This window comes from Chelonia mydas, chromosome 11, assembly GCF_015237465.2.
Source record: "Chelonia mydas isolate rCheMyd1 chromosome 11, rCheMyd1.pri.v2, whole genome shotgun sequence".
Classification (NCBI taxonomy): Eukaryota; Metazoa; Chordata; order Testudines; family Cheloniidae; genus Chelonia; species Chelonia mydas.
Window position 1 is genome coordinate 40,281,054 of NC_051251.2, and position 20,860 is coordinate 40,301,913.

The 20,860-nt window shown below is 37.8% G+C and overlaps 2 protein-coding genes across 9 annotated transcripts in view; one reads left to right on the top strand and one right to left on the bottom strand.

The window, feature by feature from the left end:
- The window catches only part of PDK1 (pyruvate dehydrogenase kinase 1), a 44,413-nt gene that overhangs the window by 5,144 nt on the left and 18,409 nt on the right, over window positions 1-20,860 (top strand). For 5 of the 8 annotated variants that reach the window (XR_006284950.1, XM_043525505.1, XM_037912191.2 and 2 more), the window contains 8 exons: window positions 3,978-4,119; window positions 11,023-11,094; window positions 11,946-12,130; window positions 12,438-12,533; window positions 12,826-12,903; window positions 17,147-17,223; window positions 18,114-18,212; window positions 19,527-19,637. Coding sequence is in view for 7 of the 8 variants with exons in the window: in XM_043525505.1 (XP_043381440.1) it covers window positions 3,978-4,119; window positions 11,023-11,094; window positions 11,946-12,130; window positions 12,438-12,533; window positions 12,826-12,903; window positions 17,147-17,223; window positions 18,114-18,212; window positions 19,527-19,637 (860 nt within the window). In the remaining variant the exon portion in view is untranslated. Of the gene's footprint in view, window positions 1-3,977; window positions 4,120-5,057; window positions 5,118-11,022; window positions 11,095-11,945; window positions 12,131-12,437; window positions 12,534-12,825; window positions 12,904-17,146; window positions 17,224-18,113; window positions 18,213-19,526; window positions 19,638-20,860 lie in introns of those variants that run through there. The other 3 variants (XM_037912192.2, XM_037912195.2, XM_027822959.3) reach the window with 2 other exon arrangements.
- Window positions 17,919-20,860, bottom strand: part of LOC102941946 (neurabin-1-like) — a 93,622-nt gene continuing 90,680 nt past the window's right edge. Inside the window, exons 20-21 of the transcript XR_006284948.1 lie at window positions 19,862-19,988; window positions 17,919-19,774 (exon numbers count right to left, since the gene is read on the bottom strand). The gene's annotated coding sequence lies outside the window, so the exon portion shown is untranslated. The remainder of the gene's footprint in view (window positions 19,775-19,861; window positions 19,989-20,860) is intronic.

Consider the following 20,860-nt stretch of genomic DNA (forward strand, 5'->3'; position numbering starts at 1 on the left):
TTTTAAATAGTTTAACTTAAAAAATAAATCTAATTTAAATTAAAAGATTATTTTTATTTTTTAAAAAAATCATTGATTTCTCCTGATATCATAGTTAAGGTACTACAAATAACCTTAACTCTGTGTCCTGCTGCAGGTGTCATGTCAGTCTTTGATTACATGATCACAATATTGTTTCTCTGCAGCAATTCTGACCATTCCACGCCCAAGTTAGACTGCACAGGATATGAGGCAGCTGTTTGATTTTTGAATCCTCACTGTTCAGTTAATGGATGCACTCACCCAGTGCATGTTGTCCTCCAAATTTATGACACAGTAATGGCAAAATTTGGCCCCAGTTATTACACTGATTTATAGAACCTTTGTCTCACTCACTGTGTATCCCTGCCTCATTCCCTTGCACCATCCAACTTGAAGATTGATGAAAGAAGCCCTATGGAACAAATAGCATGTCAGTTTGATATTAAAGGTTGATGTCAATGGGACTATTCACAGTGCATAAAGTTAAGCACATGCATAAGTTTCACAGGATTGGGGTCTTAGTCTCTTGTGTAAATTACAGATACATTGGGTCTCTTAAATCTTAATGCTGATGTTTTCACTGTCTTGGAAGGTGCATATTGTGGAAGAATAGATCTATTTAATGGGGAGCCATTATGGTTTAGGCATTTATTCAGGAATTCACTGTTCATAGGTGCACAACTGCACTTGCTTGACACCCCATTTAGTCACAGACTGGGTTCCCTGTGGTATGCCTGTATGCAGTGAATTTCAGAATCAGGGTTTTATGTGCTGAGGCTTGTTTGGAGAACATGTAGTTGATGGACTGTTACATAGATAAAGTAACTGTCACTTTAGAGCCGTCTTGGTTCATCCGCATACTGCCTTTGGGTTAGTGAAAATCTAGTAATTTCTCTTGTGATAAACTTCCTAAGTATGACAAGGAACTCATTTTACATGAAAGTGACTATTCCATCCTACAGAATGAAGTGTTCTCAAAATTAATTTAAAAATACCAGGGATGTGAACTAAAAGTATTGTTACTCTGCACATGAGAAAAGAAGAGTTCCAGTTTTCAGTATTCTTGTAAGTAAAAGATTAATAGATTTTAAAAAAAAGACTACATTAGTTTGGTTCTTGTGAAAGACCAGTTGGCAGTCCAGGAGACTGAAGTCCTGGAATCAAAAATATTAGAGTTGGAAAAGTTTGATTTGATGATCGAAGTCTATCCCCCTACCATTGCAGGATTGCTCCCTATAGTACATTTTCTAGCATTTTTCTAGTCGAGGTTAAAAGTCTTATTTAGCCACATAAGTAAGCTGCCCCATGTTTGTATTGCCAATGTGCTTCAACCCTCATTTTAAAGGACCACCAGTAGGGTGGGAGTGAAGGATTTCTCACCCTCCGTTCCCACCCCCATGTTTTAGAGCCATGATCTCAGCTAAGGCTAACAACAGTGCCATTTAATGTCACCTATGAAAGATGTGAGTTGATTCAAGGAAATTCTCGTTGACTAATATTTTGTTGTGTTTTCATCCAAGAGCAAGTTTTTATGCCCAAATAAAGTTTGACCTCATGTTTTTCATGGATTGGATCCCTTGACAGGTCCATTAAACAGTACCTCTAACTTGTAGTTGGTTGGTTGTTTTTTTAAGGTATGGTCTGAAAAGGAATTGGTCATTTTAGAGCTCTGAGTCGCTCTCCAGTTTCGAGGAACATTCTACATTTGAGCTGAATCCAGCTATCTGTTCCACCACATACCAAGACAGGCATTGTGTCAAAAATGTTGGAGACAATGTGGCCCATTCACATACCCTTTAGCTTAGGGAAAGGTGCATAGATCTAGAAGATAGGCGATAAAGAGTTCTGGTCTTACCTTGAGTTATCACCCTTTGTTTCTGGACATTTTATAGACCTTATTGCTGACAATGGTGTCAGGTCTCTACCATACAAGTATCATATAGTACAGTGGTTCTTAACCTTTACTGCAGCCTGCACCCCTTTGGTTCTCAAAATATGTTCTTGCACCCCTTATCAAAAATCGCTGAAGTAGGTCAGTTCTTTAAACCTAGATATATCAGAACTATAGAATGAAAGAGAGAGAATTATATATTTATTTTAATTTCGCAGTAAAATTAAGAATACATGAAAAATTACACACCTTTTTTAAGTTTACTGGCTCAGTGACTCGTCTGCTGTTGCTTTTGTTCAATGATGTTCGAGAAACAAGGAATTTTTTTTGAAATAGCCACACGCATGTCCTCACTCGCATTTAGGCGGTTTCTGGCCTTTGTTTTGATGTGTAAGAGTGATGAAAATCCTATCTCACACAAGTATGTAGTCGCAAATGGCACAAGGATCTCCAGCACTGTCTTCATCAGTTGTTGAGCACACCAGAAATTCTCAAGCTTCATTGTCTCAAACTCCATTCAGATTTGGCCATTGGCTCGTAATTCAATGAGATCTTTCATCAAATCACTATCGTTGATGGAATCCAGGTTAAAAAGAAATGGATCCAGTATCCATTTCTTTGCCACATCAAGATCTCCAGTGGAAAAATATCCTTGGAAAGAGTCACTCAACTGTTGCAAATGCTTTGTCACTTCAGTTGCGATGGTCATTCCTTCATTTTCCTATTGTATGAGGCTTCTTTTTCTTGGCACACAAATATGCAACTTGATAGGATGATTGTAACAAGGGCTTCTCAAGTGACACAAACCCAAACATCCTCAAGGTTCCGCGAGAATCAGATCGTGCCCTTGTAGACTTCAGGGTGTCAGTGTCATGTCCAGCAGCTGCACCACCATGCTGTTTGTTGAAATGTTCAGACAGCATCGATGGTTTGAGATTGGCTTTTGAAAATAATGAGCTGCATAGTACACATTGTGGTCATTGATTTCTATCCTTCTCTGTCGTACAAGTGAACCCATAATGAAAACTGTCGTCATTCCATTTGCGTTTCTTTGACATGGCAAGAGTTACTGGAAAGGGTTTCATTTTATATATGAAAAAATATATAAGTGGAGATGGTGGGGGGTCTATGCACTTTTAAATGCATATTAAATATATGTAAAATAGTTTTGTTATTACTTACCACAAATAGTAGTGCAGTAGGCACACAAAAATACGCAAGTACTACCCAGAGATGTTGCAGAGTTTTGCTGTGGAAGTAAACTGTAACCAACACGCTAAAAGTTAGCAGCTAACTGAATTAAAACAAAGCCGCGGCGCTGCCACATCATCATCTGCGCAGACGTCAAGAAATACCCAGCAATATGGCAGTACACTGTATTTTGTAGCGAGATAATTTCATTGCAATGTATATTACAGTAATCATTAAAAATGTATAATGTTAATAAATACATAGTTTTGATGAAACAAAGTAGATGTACTTATGTGCCTGTGCTTAATTTGTGATTTCGATGATTTACCTTCTAAAAAAATCTGGCATGTCTTACACCCCCAGAAAGGGCATCTCACACCCCCAGAGGGTGCATGCGCCCCAGGTTAAGAACCACTGATCTAGCCCATCCTCCCATGCTGTGGCAAAACAACAAAAAAGATAATTTTTTATGAATAGGGGCCTGTATTGGGGATGTGAAGGTCCAGGGTTCAGATCCTGTTGATTCAGGTTGTTTTATGGTTGCATGTGATGACACCCTCCCCCTCCCCCAGTGCCACAATACTCTTTGTAAGCAACTGGCTTATTTAATTCATGGTGAAAAATATCTTTTAAAACATACTTGTTCCTAAGTGACAAAGTAACTAGTATCTACCAATTTTTGTTTTAAGGTGAAATAATGCAGTTCTACAAAGGGTCACATCTAAGTTATCCCTATGTTCAAACCTGATCTAATTTAACCTCAGAGTCAGACCACAAAAATGTGCAGGAAAATAGTGATCTATATATAGCTATATAAAGATGTTCCACAAATGTTAACTATATTCTGATTTTTCCAAATATATTTTGGTTTTAGGATCTGAAAATGCTTGTGAAAAGACTTCATTCATGTTTTTGAGACAAGAGTTGCCTGTAAGATTGGCAAACATAATGAAAGAAATAAGTCTGCTTCCAGACAACCTGCTAAAGACACCTTCAGTTCAGCTGGTGCAGAGCTGGTAAGAACTGTCTTGTATTTCTTATCTTACCTTTAAGGGTTATTGTTGTGCAAGTATACTAAGAAATACTAAGAAACTAAGTAACTGCGTAAGAAACTCTTCAGATACATGTTTGTTATATGGTAACATTAAACAATTTCTTCTGAATGTGATTGTTACTATCTAAAATTCTATTTGAGAGAGTGTTGAGTATTTTACTTCTAGCTGATCATCATGTTTTTACTCCTTGCTTTTCTTTCAAGAAGAAACAGACTAGTCAGTTTCACTTCTGTTTATAGTTCATATTCAGTCAATGTCATTCATCCTTCTAGGTTAAAGACATTGAAAAGGCATTTGTTTATGTTTAAGATGTTTCCTAATTTTAAGGCCAGAAGGGACCATCATGATCTAGTCTGACCTCCATAACCCATAGAATCTCAACCATTAGTTTCTGCATCAAGCCCATAACTTTTGTTTTATTATAGCATATCTTTTAGAAAGATCTCTAGTCTTGATTTAAAGATTTCAAGTGATGATGAATTCATCATATCCCTAGATAAATTATTCCAATGGTTAATTGTCCTGAGGGTTAAATTTGTACCTTATTTCTAGTCTGAATCTGTCTAGATTTGGCTTTCAGCCATTGGCTATTATGCTTTTTTCTGCTAGATTAAAAGCTGTCAGCCATTAGAAATCTCTTCATTTAAGTATTTATAAACTGATCAAGTCACCTCTTAACTTTCCTTTGGAAAATAAGTAGATGAAGCTTCTAATGTCTGACTAGGGGCATGTTTTCCAAACCTGAAGTCATTCTTTTAGCTCTTTTCTAAACCTGTTCCAATTTTTCAACATCCTTTTTGAAGTGTTGATACCAGAAGTGGTTCAGTAATAGTCTCACTAATGCTGCATGGAGGGAGATCACCTCCTCACTTCTGCTTGATGTTCCTTTGTTTATACAGGGAGTCCTCGGACTTAGGACACAATTTGTTCCTCAGAATTGTGTTATAAATGGAAATGTGGTAAGTTGAAACTGCTTTTCCCATAGGAATCAACGGTATGAAGGGGGGATTGGTTCCTGAACCAAGGGTTGATACACTATTTTCACCACAATAATCCAGATTTTTGTACTAAATGAATTATAGATAACTAATGTTGCAACATCAACGTATTTACTGTACTCTGCATTTTGTAAACAGCATCCAAATAAATATATAAACTTACTTATCCTGTTTAGGAGTACTTGTGACACCTTAGAGACTAACAAATTTATTTGAGCATAAGCTTTCGTGAGCTACAGCAATTTCAAGCAAACTTTATGCAAATTGAGTGTCAAGGGTGAAACAAGCGTTGTAGGGGCGAAACAGGCAGTCAATTGAAAAGCGTCGTAAGTCCGAGGAATCCTTTTATATCCAACGATTGTATTACCCCTCTTAGCTACAACATCACATGCAAGGCTTGTCTACACTCCCCTATAGTTTGGAGTGCAAGGGTATGAATAGCAGTGCGCCCCAAAGTGCTGCTCTCTAACTCCCCTGTCTGGATACTGCTTGTTCAAACTAAAAGTTTCCTGGTAATGTGAACTAGGAACCTTTTAGTTTGTGCTCAGTGTCCGTATGAGAGAATTCCAGAGCAGCACTTTGGTGCATACTGCTATTCACACCCCCATAGTCTGAATTACGAGACAGTGTAGACATCGACTAAGATTTCATGTTCAGTGGATTATCTACTATTACTCCAAATTCCTTTTCACTGCTTCTGCATTCCAGGATACAGTTCCCCTTTTGTAAGTGTGATCTACATTCTTTGTTCCTAGATGTGAGTTTGCATTTGGATGTATTAAAATGCATGTGTTCAAATGAGCCTGCCTTACCAAGCAATCCAGACCTGAATAACTGTATAACTGGTCTGCCCCCTCAATTTTCTACTGGGCCAATGTGTCATCTGCAAATTTTACCAGCCATGATTCATCAATAATCCAAAAAAAATATTTAGTAGCTTTAAGCCAAGAACAGATCCCTGTGGAACAACATTAGAAACACCTCCACTGGATGGTGGCTCCTTACTTAGTTATTTTGTGATGTGTTAACTAGTTTATAATCCACTTGATATGGACTACATTGACTTTGTGTAGTAGTTATTTCATAAGAATGTCATGTAGGGTTCAGAGAAATGCCTTACAGAAGTCTAAATATATTATGTCAGTTACCTCTATCATTTTGGGTGAGATTAGCTAAAGTTTGAAGAGACCTGTTTTCCATGAAACAATGCTGAGTGGCATTGATTATGCCACAGTCCTTTAATTCTTTGATCCACTGCAATAATTATGGAGAAGCTGATGAGAGATTCAGTTTCCTAACTGCCAATTTGTACTCCTGGCTGTCACCTTCCTATTTGTTATAATATTTTTAACAGCTACTTTCGTTTCCTCTCTTAACCAGGATTGTTTTAACCTAAAAAGCCTTTGATTATGGAATTATATTTTTGGGGCAACTAGAAGCATTCTTAAACAATTCACAATTAACAATAAACAACTCACATTTTGAGGTTTCAGTTTTCCTACCACTCGTTTTGCTTGCCATTGTGTAACTTTGGGAATTGGCCTTTTTAAAGCATTAAAGCATAATGGTTGGGACTATTCTATTTGCACATAAATGGCATTCAGTCATGATCATTTGCATCAAGGCAGCAGTCAGTTTATCTTTATCCATCAGAATGAGGTCCAATATAGAATTACCCCAGATTGTTTGCAATACTTGTAGAAAGTTGTCAACTATAATTTAATTATAATTAAAGTTATCATCCAAGTATGTTATACCAGTGGCAGCATGAGACCTCTGACTTATGTCTCCAATATTGAAGTTCCCCATCATAATGCAATTTTTCTTTCTATACATTATAAGTAGAAATTGAAGAAGCTGCTGATTCTGTTCCTTCAGCTGATTTTGGGGTCTATAATGGACTTCTACCTAGTAACTCCATCTTGTAATTATCAGTTAGAATGTTAATTCATAATCATTCCAGATCCTGTTCTTCTGAATTATCAATATTTATTTAGGGTTCTACCTGCCTCCCCTTCTGTTGACTCTCTTTCCTAAATAGTGTATCCAGTGATTTTAACATTCCACTTATGTGACTCACCCTATCAGGTTTCATATTTCTGATAGTAAATGAGCATTTCTAGTTCTTCTTGATTCCCAGCCTTCTAGCACTGGTATATGGGAGAATATATTTGATTGCCTTATGCCCCTTGATTCTTTACATGCATGCTAGCTAGAGTCTCAATTATATGCAATGTGTTTATCCCCTTGGATGCACCCTCCCAACTATTCTAGCTAGTCTGTTCCCCCCAGAAGATTGGTTCTCCTTCTTCTGAGATGGAGGCAGTCCAAGCCCTACATCTTTCTTTTTCCATAGAAGGTGATCCAGTGTTCCACAAAACCTCTGTTTTACACCACTTACCTAGCTTTACACTTTACACAGTTTACCTGTAGTATCTTCTGTTGTCTCTCTTCTCTCACCCATAGGACAAAGAAGATCTAAGATCCTTACCTTCCTCTCCATTTTAAGATCTTGGAGCCTTCAATGATCTGCAAAATGTATCTAATTAAATATTCATGGTAAATAGGCCCAATGGCCTGTGATGGGATATTAGGTGGGGTGGGATCCGAGTTACCCAGGAAAGAATTTTCTGTAGTATCTGGCTGATGAATCTTGCCCATATGCTCAGGGTTTAGCTGATCGCCATATTTGGGGTTGGGAAGGAATTTTCCTCCAGGGCAGATTGGAAGAGGCCCTGGAGGTTTTTCGCCTTCCTCTGTAGCATGGGGCACGGGTCACTTGCTGGAGGATTCTCTGCTCCTTGAAGTCTTTAAACTACGATTTGAGGACTTCAATAGCACAGATATAGGTGTGAGGTTTTGCAGGAGTGGTGGGTGAAATTCTGTGGCCTGCGTTGTGCAGGAGGTTAGACTAGATGATCATAATGGTCCCTTCTGACCTAAATATCTATGAATCTATTTCTATTGGATAAGTCATGGAAATATTGGATTTATGTTTTGTAAAATCTGATTTTAACAAATATAAATGTTGGCCCAAACTGATAGTGACGTCCCTATTAGTAGTAGGTTTTTCAAGACATTTTCTAGAGAGTAACCATTACTATACTGAACAATCATGCACTAGCAGTGAGATTAAATACATGGTCCAGTACTGAAGATATTTCCATTTTTATGTTTATTATTCGTACCTTTTTTTATGAATTTAATATAGGACTACTTTTCTTTTGGCAGTAATGTTTTTGTTTTACTGATTAAGAGCTTTAAGAGATTAGCTCATTTTCCTCCATACAGCACTTAAAATAAATCACAGCATTAGCCATATCAAATATGTAAGTGTGGCAGCGGCTTACTTAGTTTGACTTTGGGCTCACCCACTGCCTCTGTTTCCCTGTTTAGGATTCCATTCCCAAACCACACATAGGCTCTCATGTTGCAAACATGTCCCTTTGTGGGTTCTGATGTATTAAAACAACATCACAGTTCAATGTCAACTTAAATCAAAACCAGTCTTTCCTTAGCCCTACAGTTCCTTCAACCCTTGTCTTTCCCTTAGGGTGGCATAGAAAGTCCTTTCCCAGGTATTCTCTAATCATAGCTCTGTTACATGAGCCTTCCTGTATTCTGGAGATCTCTCCTTCTCTAACTGAGCAAACTCCCTCTTTTAGGAAGTACCATTGCTGATCTGAGGATCAGGTGGCTTCCTGATGATCACCTCTTAAGCCAGTCTAGACCTGGCACAGGTCAGGATGAGCCCCATCCTCTTTAAAGGGCTAATGCACCATGTGGCAATAAGCATGTTACTATGTGTGTACTGGTTTGGGTGGGTGGAGGAGTCTGCCTTCAGTGTGTGGGTGTGTGTTTAGAATCTATCCTCCACCCAACCCCCACTTACTTCCCTGCACAAAGATGATTTATTGGATTTTGAGGGGCAGGTCTAATTTTGCACTTTAAAACATCATCTGAAGAATTTGACTTTAAGATCAGCCCTGCAGGAAAAAAATCATCATAATTTTCATCATTTTAAATGTAGCTATACTGAACACTACTCACTTAAAAACCTGCCAAAGCGTCAGGAACTCCTGGGGGAATTCTGCAGCAAAAAATAAAAATTTGGTGCCAAAAATTTAAAAATTCTGTGCACAATATTTTAAAATTCTGCATATTTTATTTGTCAAAATAACACAATATAATCACACCAGTTTCAATTATTTTGGTAATTTATTTCAAAATACCTATCAACAAGTATGTCTGTAACAATACAGACAACAAAAAAGATTCAGGAAATGTTTTGGACATATAGATTCCCTACTAGACATATTAATACATAATTTTGAGTAATAATTCATTTAAACTACAACGAAGAAACGTATTTTCCATACCCCTCAGAAGCAGTGCAGAGGCTTTGGGGAGTCAGGGGTAATGGAGGAGCTGAGGGAGAGTAATTGCTGAGAAGGTGGCTGGGAGTGAATGTGGAGGGCTGTTGAGTGTGGTTGGGAGAAGTATGGAAGAGGGGGGTTGGGTGTGGGGGAGGGATTGTTAAGGAGTTGGGGAGCCTAGCTGACCCCTAGCCTCTCCCATTCAGTCAAGCACATCTGCCCATGTCTCCATGTGGCCCTGCACCCCCTGCCCTCATCCTCATGTGTCCCTCACCCCACTCAGCCACCCCCTACCCCTGTCCCCATGTGGCCCTGCATCCTCCTGCCCTCTGATGGCCCTGCGTCCCACTCCACCCTGCCCCAGGCTGTCCCGCAACTAGCCCTTCTGAACCCCAGTCTATGAACCCCCAGCAGCCCTGTGGGCCCCACTCTGTCCATCCTCCATATCCCATCTCCCCTCACCTGACCCCACAGGCATATCACTGTGAGAAAAGCAGCCTCTGCTCTCTCCCTATTGCTCTTAGCTGCTACGGTGAGATGGCTGCCTTCTGTTTTGCTGCCACATCAGACCCTGGTGGGTGAAAGGTGTAACTGCAGCCCCACTCCAACAGAATGTATTTTCTGTGGAGAAAAAAAATCTGCAGGGGACATGAATTCTTCGCATGTGCAGTGGTGCAGAATTCATTCAGGAGTAATCAGGTAGAACTTAGAATGAATTTAATGAGTGTTAAATTCATGTGAAAGTGAAAAATTGACAGGGCAGCTGCTCATATAATAAAATACAAATGTGTCAATTAAGCAGTTACATTATTGAGAGGCTTACGGGAATGCATTTTATTGGGAAAGTCGCTTATTTCATGAATTTATTTAAAAAAGCAGAACAGGAAAAAACATTTTAATGTATATTATAGGAAAACTGACTTGTTTATGAGTTATCACAGCCTTGAGAAGCAGTCTGAAACTTGTGTGCGTACAACCCTGCACCTAAAGGGTGTTTTAAATTGGCCAGATAAATAGAACACTATGTTTAATCTGTTACAACCTGTTCATTGTAAAAATTCAAACTTGACATACAAGTAGTTCTCAAAAAAGCTGTTAAAATGGAGTGCAAGAAAAATATGACTAGCTTCTTCAAGTGTGAAAAACATTTTAAAATGATTTTACTGAGTTTTAATGATTTTTTTTTATCCATTTGAATGATTTAAAATTTGTAACAAACTAAAAAAAAAAAACACTTTTGGCAGGAGAACAAGCCAAGGTATTTTCAGCATACAAGATATTATTTTGAAAGTTGAAAGTGCCTGAAAGTAGGGGCTAGTAATGAAAATGCCTCTTTAACCATAACTATAACATGACTGTTGTGGGTCTGTGCTATTGTTCATGATTACAAGCTAACAAATGTTAAAAGAAAATTGTTAATGTCTTCACAAAATAGAAGATCTGTATGGAATAGCATGACAAAAATCTAGCATACAGGATTTATGTTTTAGGTATGTTCAGAGTCTTCAGGAAATCCTTGACTTTAAGGACAAAAGTGCAGAAGATTCAGAAGTTATTCATAGGTAAGTGTGTTTTTAAAATACTTTAAAATATGTATATTTATAAACAATGGCAATTGATGGTTCAGATGAAGAAAATCTCTAAGGGTATGTCTACGCAGCAACTAGACACCTGCGTCTGGCCCAAGCCAACCGATTTGGGTTTGCAGGACTTGGGCTGTGTAGACTTCCAGGCTCACTTTGGAGTCTGAGTTCAGAGACCCTCCCACTTTGCAGTGGGCCTTGGGCTCCAGCCCAAGCCTGGAAGTCTACACAGCAGTGAAACAGCCCCACAGCCCGAGCCCTGCAAGCCTGAGTCAACTGGCAAGGGCCAGCTGTGGGTGTCTAGTTGCTGTGTAGACATATCTTAAGGGCCTTGACCTTTTAGTAATGGATCATAATCATAATATGACCCACAGTTTTTCACTAAATCAAGAAAAATGTTTTGTTTTTGATTTACCAAAAGTATAATTCTGGTCCCCAAAACTCAGTTTCTGTGAAATTGTAGAAATTGATAGTGAGTAGAATGGTGTGGTTTAGATAATGGCACATGCAACCTTTTACTTTTAGTTCAGTTCAGGTCACCAGTGTCTGAAGGTAGTTGCCATCTGACAGCCACATGGTGATCTCTGCAAACATTGTTGGTCTCACTTCAGTTCTTACTGAAAAATATCTATCTATAAACTCCCCTATTATATATGGCACCCTTATTGGTAATTTCAGTTTAAATGAGGCTCAAAAGTGACTATCTTTTTCTGCTAGGGTGGTTCTATGCTATATCAGTAAATAGTGGGCTTCACTTTCCTTTGCTGACAGAAATTTAATGAGTGTTAAATTCACCTGAAAGTGAAAAATTGACAGTTCATTAATGTTAGGTTTACAGATACTGTGATAACAATCCGGAACCGACACAATGATGTAATTCCTACAATGGCTCAAGGTGTGATTGAGTACAAGGAAAGCTTTGGTGTTGATCCAGTGACCTGTCAGAATGTGCAGTATTTTTTAGATCGTTTCTACATGAGTCGCATTTCAATCAGAATGCTCCTCAATCAACACTGTAAGTACTACTGTTACAGGGGAAAATTCATGAATGGAATGTGTTGGTATATCTTATGTTTATCTTTAGGTATTGATTATTTACTTGAACATGCTGCTTACAGCATCATCTTGATCCATTTGGAAATACCTGTGTATGCCTATAAAGCATTTTTTTTGTCATCAGCAAAGCAAATGAACCATTTTTCTTTAAGAATGCCACAGCCAGAAATTATAAACTATGCTTATTCTGTTCCATTCAGCAATGCTGAAGACATGAAAATTGTGAAATTTTATTGCCTATTAAACGTTATTTTCTTTGTTGGCAGCTTTGCTGTTTGGTGGAAAAATTAAAGTTAATCCAGCTCATCCAAAACACATTGGAAGCATTAATCCTAACTGCAATATTGTTGAAGTTATTAAAGGTAAATTCAGGCAGACCAGCTGAACAAGAATTTTGAAAAGGTACATTAAAATCTATAGAGAACTAATATAAATTAGGTTCTTCTTATATTGTACTAATATCATCCTTATGTAGAGCAGAAAACTCCAGTTCAAATTTAATATGATTTTGTAGTTAAACCAAAGGTCCACAATAAGAGTGCAGAATATTTTTGGTTTTTAGTTGATGTTCTTTTCAATAAACTACAAAACATCTGAAAAAAGGAGGGAAATGTATTTTTTGTATTTACATTTTTCTGTTTTGATTTCCTGTAGATGGCTATGAAAATGCTAAGAGACTTTGTGATTTGTATTACCTGAGCTCTCCAGAACTTGTGCTTGAAGAGTTGAATGGTAAGTGTGTGTGGAAATTGGGGATCCTCCTCTTTCAAATGAGGAGCATCAGGCTGAGCAGAAGGTTTTATGATAGTTTTCCACTGTTGATCTAACACAGTGTCTAAGGGGTCTGCGAAAGGTTGTTGTTACCATAGAAGAGTGGTTTTCAACCTGGGGTCAGTGAACCACATCTAAGATTTCCACTCCATTTGGACCTCCATTTGCAATTTTTTAGGGTTCTGCAAATGGAAAAGGTTGAAAGCCACTGGTCTAACAACTTTTAACAGCCCTGTTCCCCCTTCCCCAAGATCTTTTGTATCTCTCCCTACCTTTCAGTCTTTTCAGTATGTCTACAGCTTTCTCATATGCTCCTCCTCTCTGTGCCTTTGTCTTATTTTCCCCTCCTAACTCTTTTTATCTGTACAGTTCATAGATCCAGTCAGTATTAAAGCTGTATTCCAATTTCTCTCTTTCATTTAGCTATCAACTACTTGACTTATGGGTCCAATTAGTTACTTAGATGTGCCCATGTAAACAAGTATTTGCACCACCAATTGTGACAAAACAGCTTTTGAAAATTTGACTACAAGCATTCATACACAGATGCAGCAGAATTCTTATTTTTAAAACTAATTGGGAATTGGAGTTCATAAAATCAAAAAAATTAATGAAATTGAACACCTCAAAATTACAGTGGGAACAGTGCATAAATTGAAATATGGTGCACAGGATCACATTTTTTAGTCCTTCAGACCGCTGCAAAGCAATTTCCAATGCAATAAATGCATTCAAACGCAAAGGAATGTTGACTTGTATTTTATCAATATCATTTTTGTTACGTGACTTTGGTTTTTTTCACCATTGGGAAAAATGGTTCGTATAAAAGGTCATCTGTAAGATTGGCATTTGTAAAATTGAGGTTCTAGTGTACAGAAACATGCACATGTATGCGTGTATTAAAGTTACTTGAGCTCATCCAAAATATAGTGGTAGAATTGATCCAAACAGCAATGTTTCTGAAGTTATTAAAAGTAAATTCAGGCAGATCTGCTAACAAGAATTTGGAGTGATCTAAATTGCATCTACAAATAATTGCATGAGCAAAAATACACCCCCTATTTATGCCTGCAAAAATGAGGGCACACGAAGGAAAGCCTGATTAAGGTTGGACTAAAAGTGAGGCCTTAATTATATTTTATAAGCACTTACCAGTTTTATTCTTTTGACTTTGGTAAGTTTACCATTCCGTGTCAAGGTAAAATATGTTCTCTTCCATACTCCTAGCCTGAGGGTTGGAAATATTTGTAGAGAAAAGCATGTTAAATGCTGCAGGTGCCTCTTAGAAACTTTGATTGTATTACGAAGTATGATAAATCACACTAGTTTACAGTGTAGTTACAGTTTGGATATACAATCATAGGAATGGAGGGGTGGAAGGGACCTAGAGAAGTAATCAAATCCAGCCTCCGGCACTGTGGCAGGACCAAGTAAACCAAGGCTATCCCTGACAGGTGTTTTATCTAATCTGTTCTTAAAAACCTGTGATGGGGATTTCACAACTTTTCCTTGGAAGCCTATTCCAGAGCTTAACTACTCCTATAGTTAAAAAAGTTTTTCCTAATATCTAACCTAAATCTCCCTTGCTGCAGATTAAGCTCATTCTTGTCCTACCTTCAGTGGACATGGAGAACAGTTGATCACTATCCTCTTTATAACAGCCCTTTACTTATTTAAAAACTGTTATCAGGTGCCCTCTGTCTTTTCTTCTCAAGACTAAATATGCCCAGTTTTTTTAACCTTTCCTCACAAGTTTTGTAAACCTTTTATAATTTTTGTTGCTATCTGGCCTCTCCCCAATTTGTCCATATCTTTCCTAACGTGTGGGACCCAGAATTGGACACAGTACTCTAGTACTGAGTACTGACACCAGTGCTGAGCAGAGGGACGCTACCTCACATGCTTTACATACAACACTCCAGAATATTAGCGTTTTTCACAGCTGCGTTACATTGTTGACTCATATTCAGTTTGTGATCCACTATAACCGCGGATCCTTTTCTGCAGTTCTACCACTTGGCCAGTTCTTCCTCATTTTGTAGTTGTGCATTTGATTTCTCCTTCCTAAGTTAAGTATTTTGCACTTGTCTTCATTAAATTTCACTTTGGTAAATTCAGACCAATTCTCCAGTTTGTCAAGGTTGTTTTGAATTCTAATCCTGGCCTCCAAAGTGCCTGCAATCTCTCCCAGCTTGGTGTCATTTTTAGATTTTATAAGTATGTTTTCCACTCCATTGTCCAAGTCATTAAATCAAATACTCAATAGTATCGGACCCAAAACTGACCCCTGTGGGACCCCACTAGATTCACCCTCCTGGTTTGACAGCAAACCATTGATAACTACTCTTAGAGTATGGTCTTTAACTAGTAGTGCACCCACCTTAAGCTAATTTCATTTAGACCCCATTTCCCTAGTTTGCTTATGAGAACGTCAGGTAGGACTGTATCAAAAACCTTACTAAAATCAAGATATACTACATCTACTGCTTCTGCCCTATCCACTAGGCCAGTAACCCTGTCAAAGAAGGAAATTAGGTTAGTTTGGCATGATTTGTTCGTGACAAATCCTTGCTGGCTATTCCTTGTAACCTTGTTACCCTCCAGGTGCTTACAAATTGATTAATAATTTGTTCCAGTATCTTTCCAGGTATTGAAGTTACACTAATTGGGCTATAATTTCCCAGGTCCTCTTTTGTTCCCCTTTTTAAAGATAGCTGCTATGTTTGCCCTCTCTAGTCTTCTGGGATCTCAACAGTCCTCCAGGAGTTCTCAAAGATAATTGCTAATGGTTCCGAGATTGTTTCAATTAGTTTCTTATGTCCCCTAGGGTGAATTTCATCAGGCCCTGCCAATTTAAAGAATATTTATATGTTAGATATATTCAACCTGTTATTTCCCTATTTTGGCTTGCATTCCTTCCCCCTTGTTATTAATATTGTTTTGAGTATCTGGTTGCCATTAACTTTTGTTTTGAAGACTGAAGCAAAATAGGCATTAAACACGCCAGCCTTCTTGATGCCATCAGTTTTTACCTCTCCTTTCCCTCTAAAGTGGAAGACCTACACTTTCATCATTCTGTTGCTCCTAATGTATTTAAAGAACCTCCTCTTATTGCCTTTCATGTCTCTAGCTAGGTGTAACTCATTTTGTAACTTAGCCTTTCTGATTGTGTAGTTACATGCTTGTGCTGTTTTTTGTATTCCTCCTTAGCAATTTGTCCATATTTCTATTTTTGGAGGAAAAAATAAAAAAAAATTTTTTTATTTTTTATTTTTCAGGTCTCTTAAAAGCTCCTGATGAAGCCTTATTGGTGTCTCACTATTCTTCTTATCTTCCCTTTGTATCAGGATAGTTTGCGGTTGTTCCTTTAATATTGTTCTCTTGAGAAACCGTCAGCTCTCCTGAACTCCGTTTTCCCTCAGATTTTCTTCACATTGGACCTTACCTACCAGTTCTCTAAGTTTGTTGAAGTCTGCTTTTTTTAAGTCCATTGTTCTTAGTCTGCTGCTCTCACTCCTTTGTGGTTTTTGATAACTCATTATCACTAACGAATATAACTGGAATTGTGTTTATTATATTATGTGATTTAATTACTTATTGTTACTATGTTTCATACTTAGAATATATATTTTTAGATTTTAGGTACACTAATTATGCAAGGTCCTGCTACACGGTAATTATGCTTTAATGTAGTCAGCTGGTTTTATGGATTAGTGTTAATTACAGGCATTAAATTCATAAAGCGTGGCCACAGTTGAATCACACTGTAATTGCAATGTAACTGCAGTGTAATTAATCATTATTGTAAAGTGTGACAATTTTTCAAGACCATCTTTTTAAAAACAATTATTTCCCCTTCCCAATTTTATTACTAGAAATATGTTCAAATAAGATCTCAGCTTCTTCCCATTCCCTGGAAGTTGTAGGGCTCTGCACTCATTGTGTCCCATAATCTTGTTTCTGACAACTCAATCTCTACAACAACTAATCATGACATCACAAACGCAGGATTTGGACTTCAGAACAAATGTTTTCATAATTTCTATTCAGTTTTTTTTTTCATTTCCCTGTACTGTGTTTTATCAGTGAAAACAGCCAAAACAAAACCAGATTCTATTGGTTGTTTGAACTACTTGGATATTACCAAAACTAACAGTGGGCTTCCAGTATGTTGTCTAATTGATTGGGTTACTTTCTTTTTCAGCAAAATCATCAGGACAACCCATGCAAGTAGTATATGTACCATCCCATCTGTATCACATGGTTTTTGAACTTTTTAAGGTTTGTACAGTAGGATTACAAAATCTGCATGGCATGTTTGTGTACTGAGGTGTGTATTTGACATGTTGAACTAATTTTTAAACAACTTGCAAATTTGTCCCTGCAATTGCAAGATTCAGACATCTAAGTTCCTGACTGTACTCACAGATCAGGTAGATAGATGTCTAAATCTTATCATTTGTACACAAATGACTGTGTGTAAAATCAGAGGCTTTGAAAATGTGTCCTGTATCTTAATCATTCATACAGGAATACTAAGACTTCTATATCAAGCCACATCTCTTCAGATTCTTTTCTAACATACAGAACCTATGCATGCTGTAATTAAATCACACTAGTAAAGCAATTCAGAACTAAAGCTACACTTTTTCATAGGCCTGTAGACTACTAATTTTTTTTCAGATTGACTCTGATTGGAGAACCAGTGAATTTAAGACATCACACAAGATGGATAGGTGATGATTGAGGGATAGTCAGACTGTGTAAAACTTTGTTTTTTATTAACAGTTGGTGGTATTCAACTCCAATGGCTTAATTAATCCTTGGAGAGAAGATGTTTCTGTGAGAATTCAGCTCCTCTCCCATTAAAATAAGGTTAGCTCATGATATACATCTAAGTCTCCCCCAGTAAGACTGTAGCAAAACCAGGCAAGACCAGACTTGATATTCCTGTGGTAAAAAGCAAGCAGGAAATATTTTTGAAGAAGAAATATGTTTATTATATCTTTATACAAGTACAAAGAAGCAAAAATGGAAATACAATCTATATAGGGGCACACATAAAACTGTTTTCCTAAGTTGACATTTTAACAGCACAATTTAAAAGTTACAATCAAATCTAAGATTTGATTAAAACTACTTATTTTACTTTAATTTTAAATATTTCTCAGAATGCAATGAGAGCCACAATGGAACGCTATACTGATCGAAGCGTTTACCCTCCAATTCAAGTACATGTCACATTAGGCAATGAGGATTTAACTGTGAAGGTAACTGCTTTGTTTGATACTTAATTAGTTTGATGGAAAATAGTTAGTTCAGAACCTGCGGGGAATATTTTATTATGAATGGGTGATGTGACACAAAGTTTGTACCAATGCTGATAATGTATTGTGCACGGAATAAGACCTCTGTGGGATTTCAGGCCTTGGGTCAGTGATGAGTGGAAACATCATAAAGTTGTCACAAGTCTCATGTGAATGGGAGATTGTGACATCACTTTAACCTTTCAACATATTTATTATTTTTTGTAGCTATAATGTAAATAAACCATGCTCCTGTTCAAGGATAAAGTGCCAATTTAGGAACGAAAGATAGCCAGATTTGTAGTTTATCCAGACCAGGTGGAAGTGACTACTTGAGTGAGGTGCAGAACAGGTTTGGAATAAAGTAAGTCCAGCACAGGTTAAGCCTGCCTATGGTAGGCCTTGCCTTGCCGATATTTCTTTTAAGGGCAGCATTTCTCTTATATGATTAGTGGTGGATTTTCAAGGTTGGCTGCAGCGTATAGGTTTTCCTTAGAATTTGTCTTCACATAAGTAGAAACAAATCTTCAAATTTGCTCTAGTAGTAAATGAGTACTAATACATTGCACTGCTATGTAGCATCTTTGTTCCTAAAGTGCTGGCTAAAGCACTGAGAACTTTGCACCCTTAGGATTCCATTGACATGGCCATTGCTTACTTTTACTGAACCTAACTTCCTCCACATGAAGATTAGAAATTAGAAGGAATTAAAAAGCAGTGCAAAACGTGTAAGTGGGGTGTATGGCTTCTAAGGGTATATCTACACAGTCCGCAGCAATGAACCTCCCAACCCATGTCAAAATTCGGGCTTGTGCCTCTGTGCTAAAGTTATCAGTGTAGACAGTTCCTGCTCTGAAGCCTAGGCTTCAGAACCTGAGCACCAGCCTAAGCCGTAACTTCAAATTACCATCTACACAGCTATTTATAGTGCGGTAGTGTGAGCCTGAGTCTGTCAACCTGGGTTGGGAGGCCCACTGCTGCAGGCTGTGTAGACATAGCCTAAGTAATTCTGTGTAATTGTGGACAGTGCTTTTGGAGACAGCATTTTGGGAAACGTCATTAACCTCAGCTGGGATTTTGTGTGTATAATATTGCTGTGATTTATCAGCTGATGATTTTCTTTATAAAGTCTGATGCGATGATTTAATAAGGACAACTTGAGATTGTATAGTCTTCAGACTTTCTTTGGACTTTATTCTTTATGAAAATCAGCTTGTTTCTCTGTTCTCTTTTATATACAGGAACCTAAAGTTAATAGTGTGTTCATTCATTTTGTAGATAAGCGACCGTGGTGGCGGTGTTCCTATGAGGAAAATTGACGGACTGTTCAACTATATGTATTCAACTGCACCACGTCCCCGTGTTGAGACATCACGAGCCACACCTCTGGTCTCTAAGCCTTTTTTACTTTGTCCTCTTGAATATGGTTGATAGTTGGGAAGGCAGAAATTACCTGTATCTTTGCACTACTACGTGTTTTGGAGATAAATGAGTAGTCTAGCAATTCTGGTGTTAAAAGTGCCTTTCTGAAAAGAAAAAAAAAATTATAGACTCTTACAGCATTAAACAGAATTTGTAGCCTTAATGGTAAATAAGAAAAACACTATATTTACCAAAATTTGAGTTTGAAATTCTGTTTCTTCAAGCGCCGAAGGAGAGAACAAGGAGCGACATTTCTTGAACTGTTGTAGAGTTACTGTAATCTGTTTCTAGGCGAGTACAGGACTTTGAACTTAGGTCCTGGAAGCAGAGTAGAAAAGGAAATTAATTTAGGAATAGAAATTAATTTAGGATTTTAGGAACTTCTGGTTGTAAAACTGCCCCTTCTTTTGGATCAAGTCCACACTTGTCTTTTTGAGTGAAATAGCCGTTCAATCCTGACAAGAACAAAAGTACATAGCATGTAGTCGTGCTGATAAAGAGCTTACTCCCATGGTCCTTGCAAACTCCTCGTGGCTTCAACAGATTTAATTCAAGTTATTTGGTTCCAGAGATACTGCGCAAATTAACTAGTGATTAAGTGAAAGGCATAATATTTTTAACTTTTGCTCAGTATTTAATTGTTAACTATTTAGGACAGGGGTTTGTCAGACTTTCATAGTGTAGGCCACAAGCAAATTTAAGGAGGTTGCCTCTTGGGCCACCTGCCCTTTCATTGGCACTCATAACATCTCTGTCTTAAGTCTCTACCTTCTCAAGATCAGCAACAGCCAGACTAGTGGCTCCATGGGGATAGAGATAGTCATCCAATTTTCTGCAGCAAGGCAGAATACTTCTACTAATGCTCTTGCCTTGGGATAGCTGCAAGTAACAGCACCAAATACGGTGTTGTATGGCAGCCCTCAGAGGGAGGGTTTACTTTTTGCAGTCCCCAGGCTCTGCAGTCCTCTCCCCTCCCCACAAAGAGCTAGGAATGTTTTTAGGTAAATGGGTAGGAAAGGAGGGAAACTTGGAAACACTGGTGTATGGAGGAGTAATACTTAAGATTGGAGTCCTCACCACCTCTCTGATCTTATATAAGTGATTACTTTTCTCAAATGTTAACATGTCCAGTAATATGCTGACCCTAGCTGGATTTCCTCTAAATTAAGAAGTGCAGATATTGGTCTACT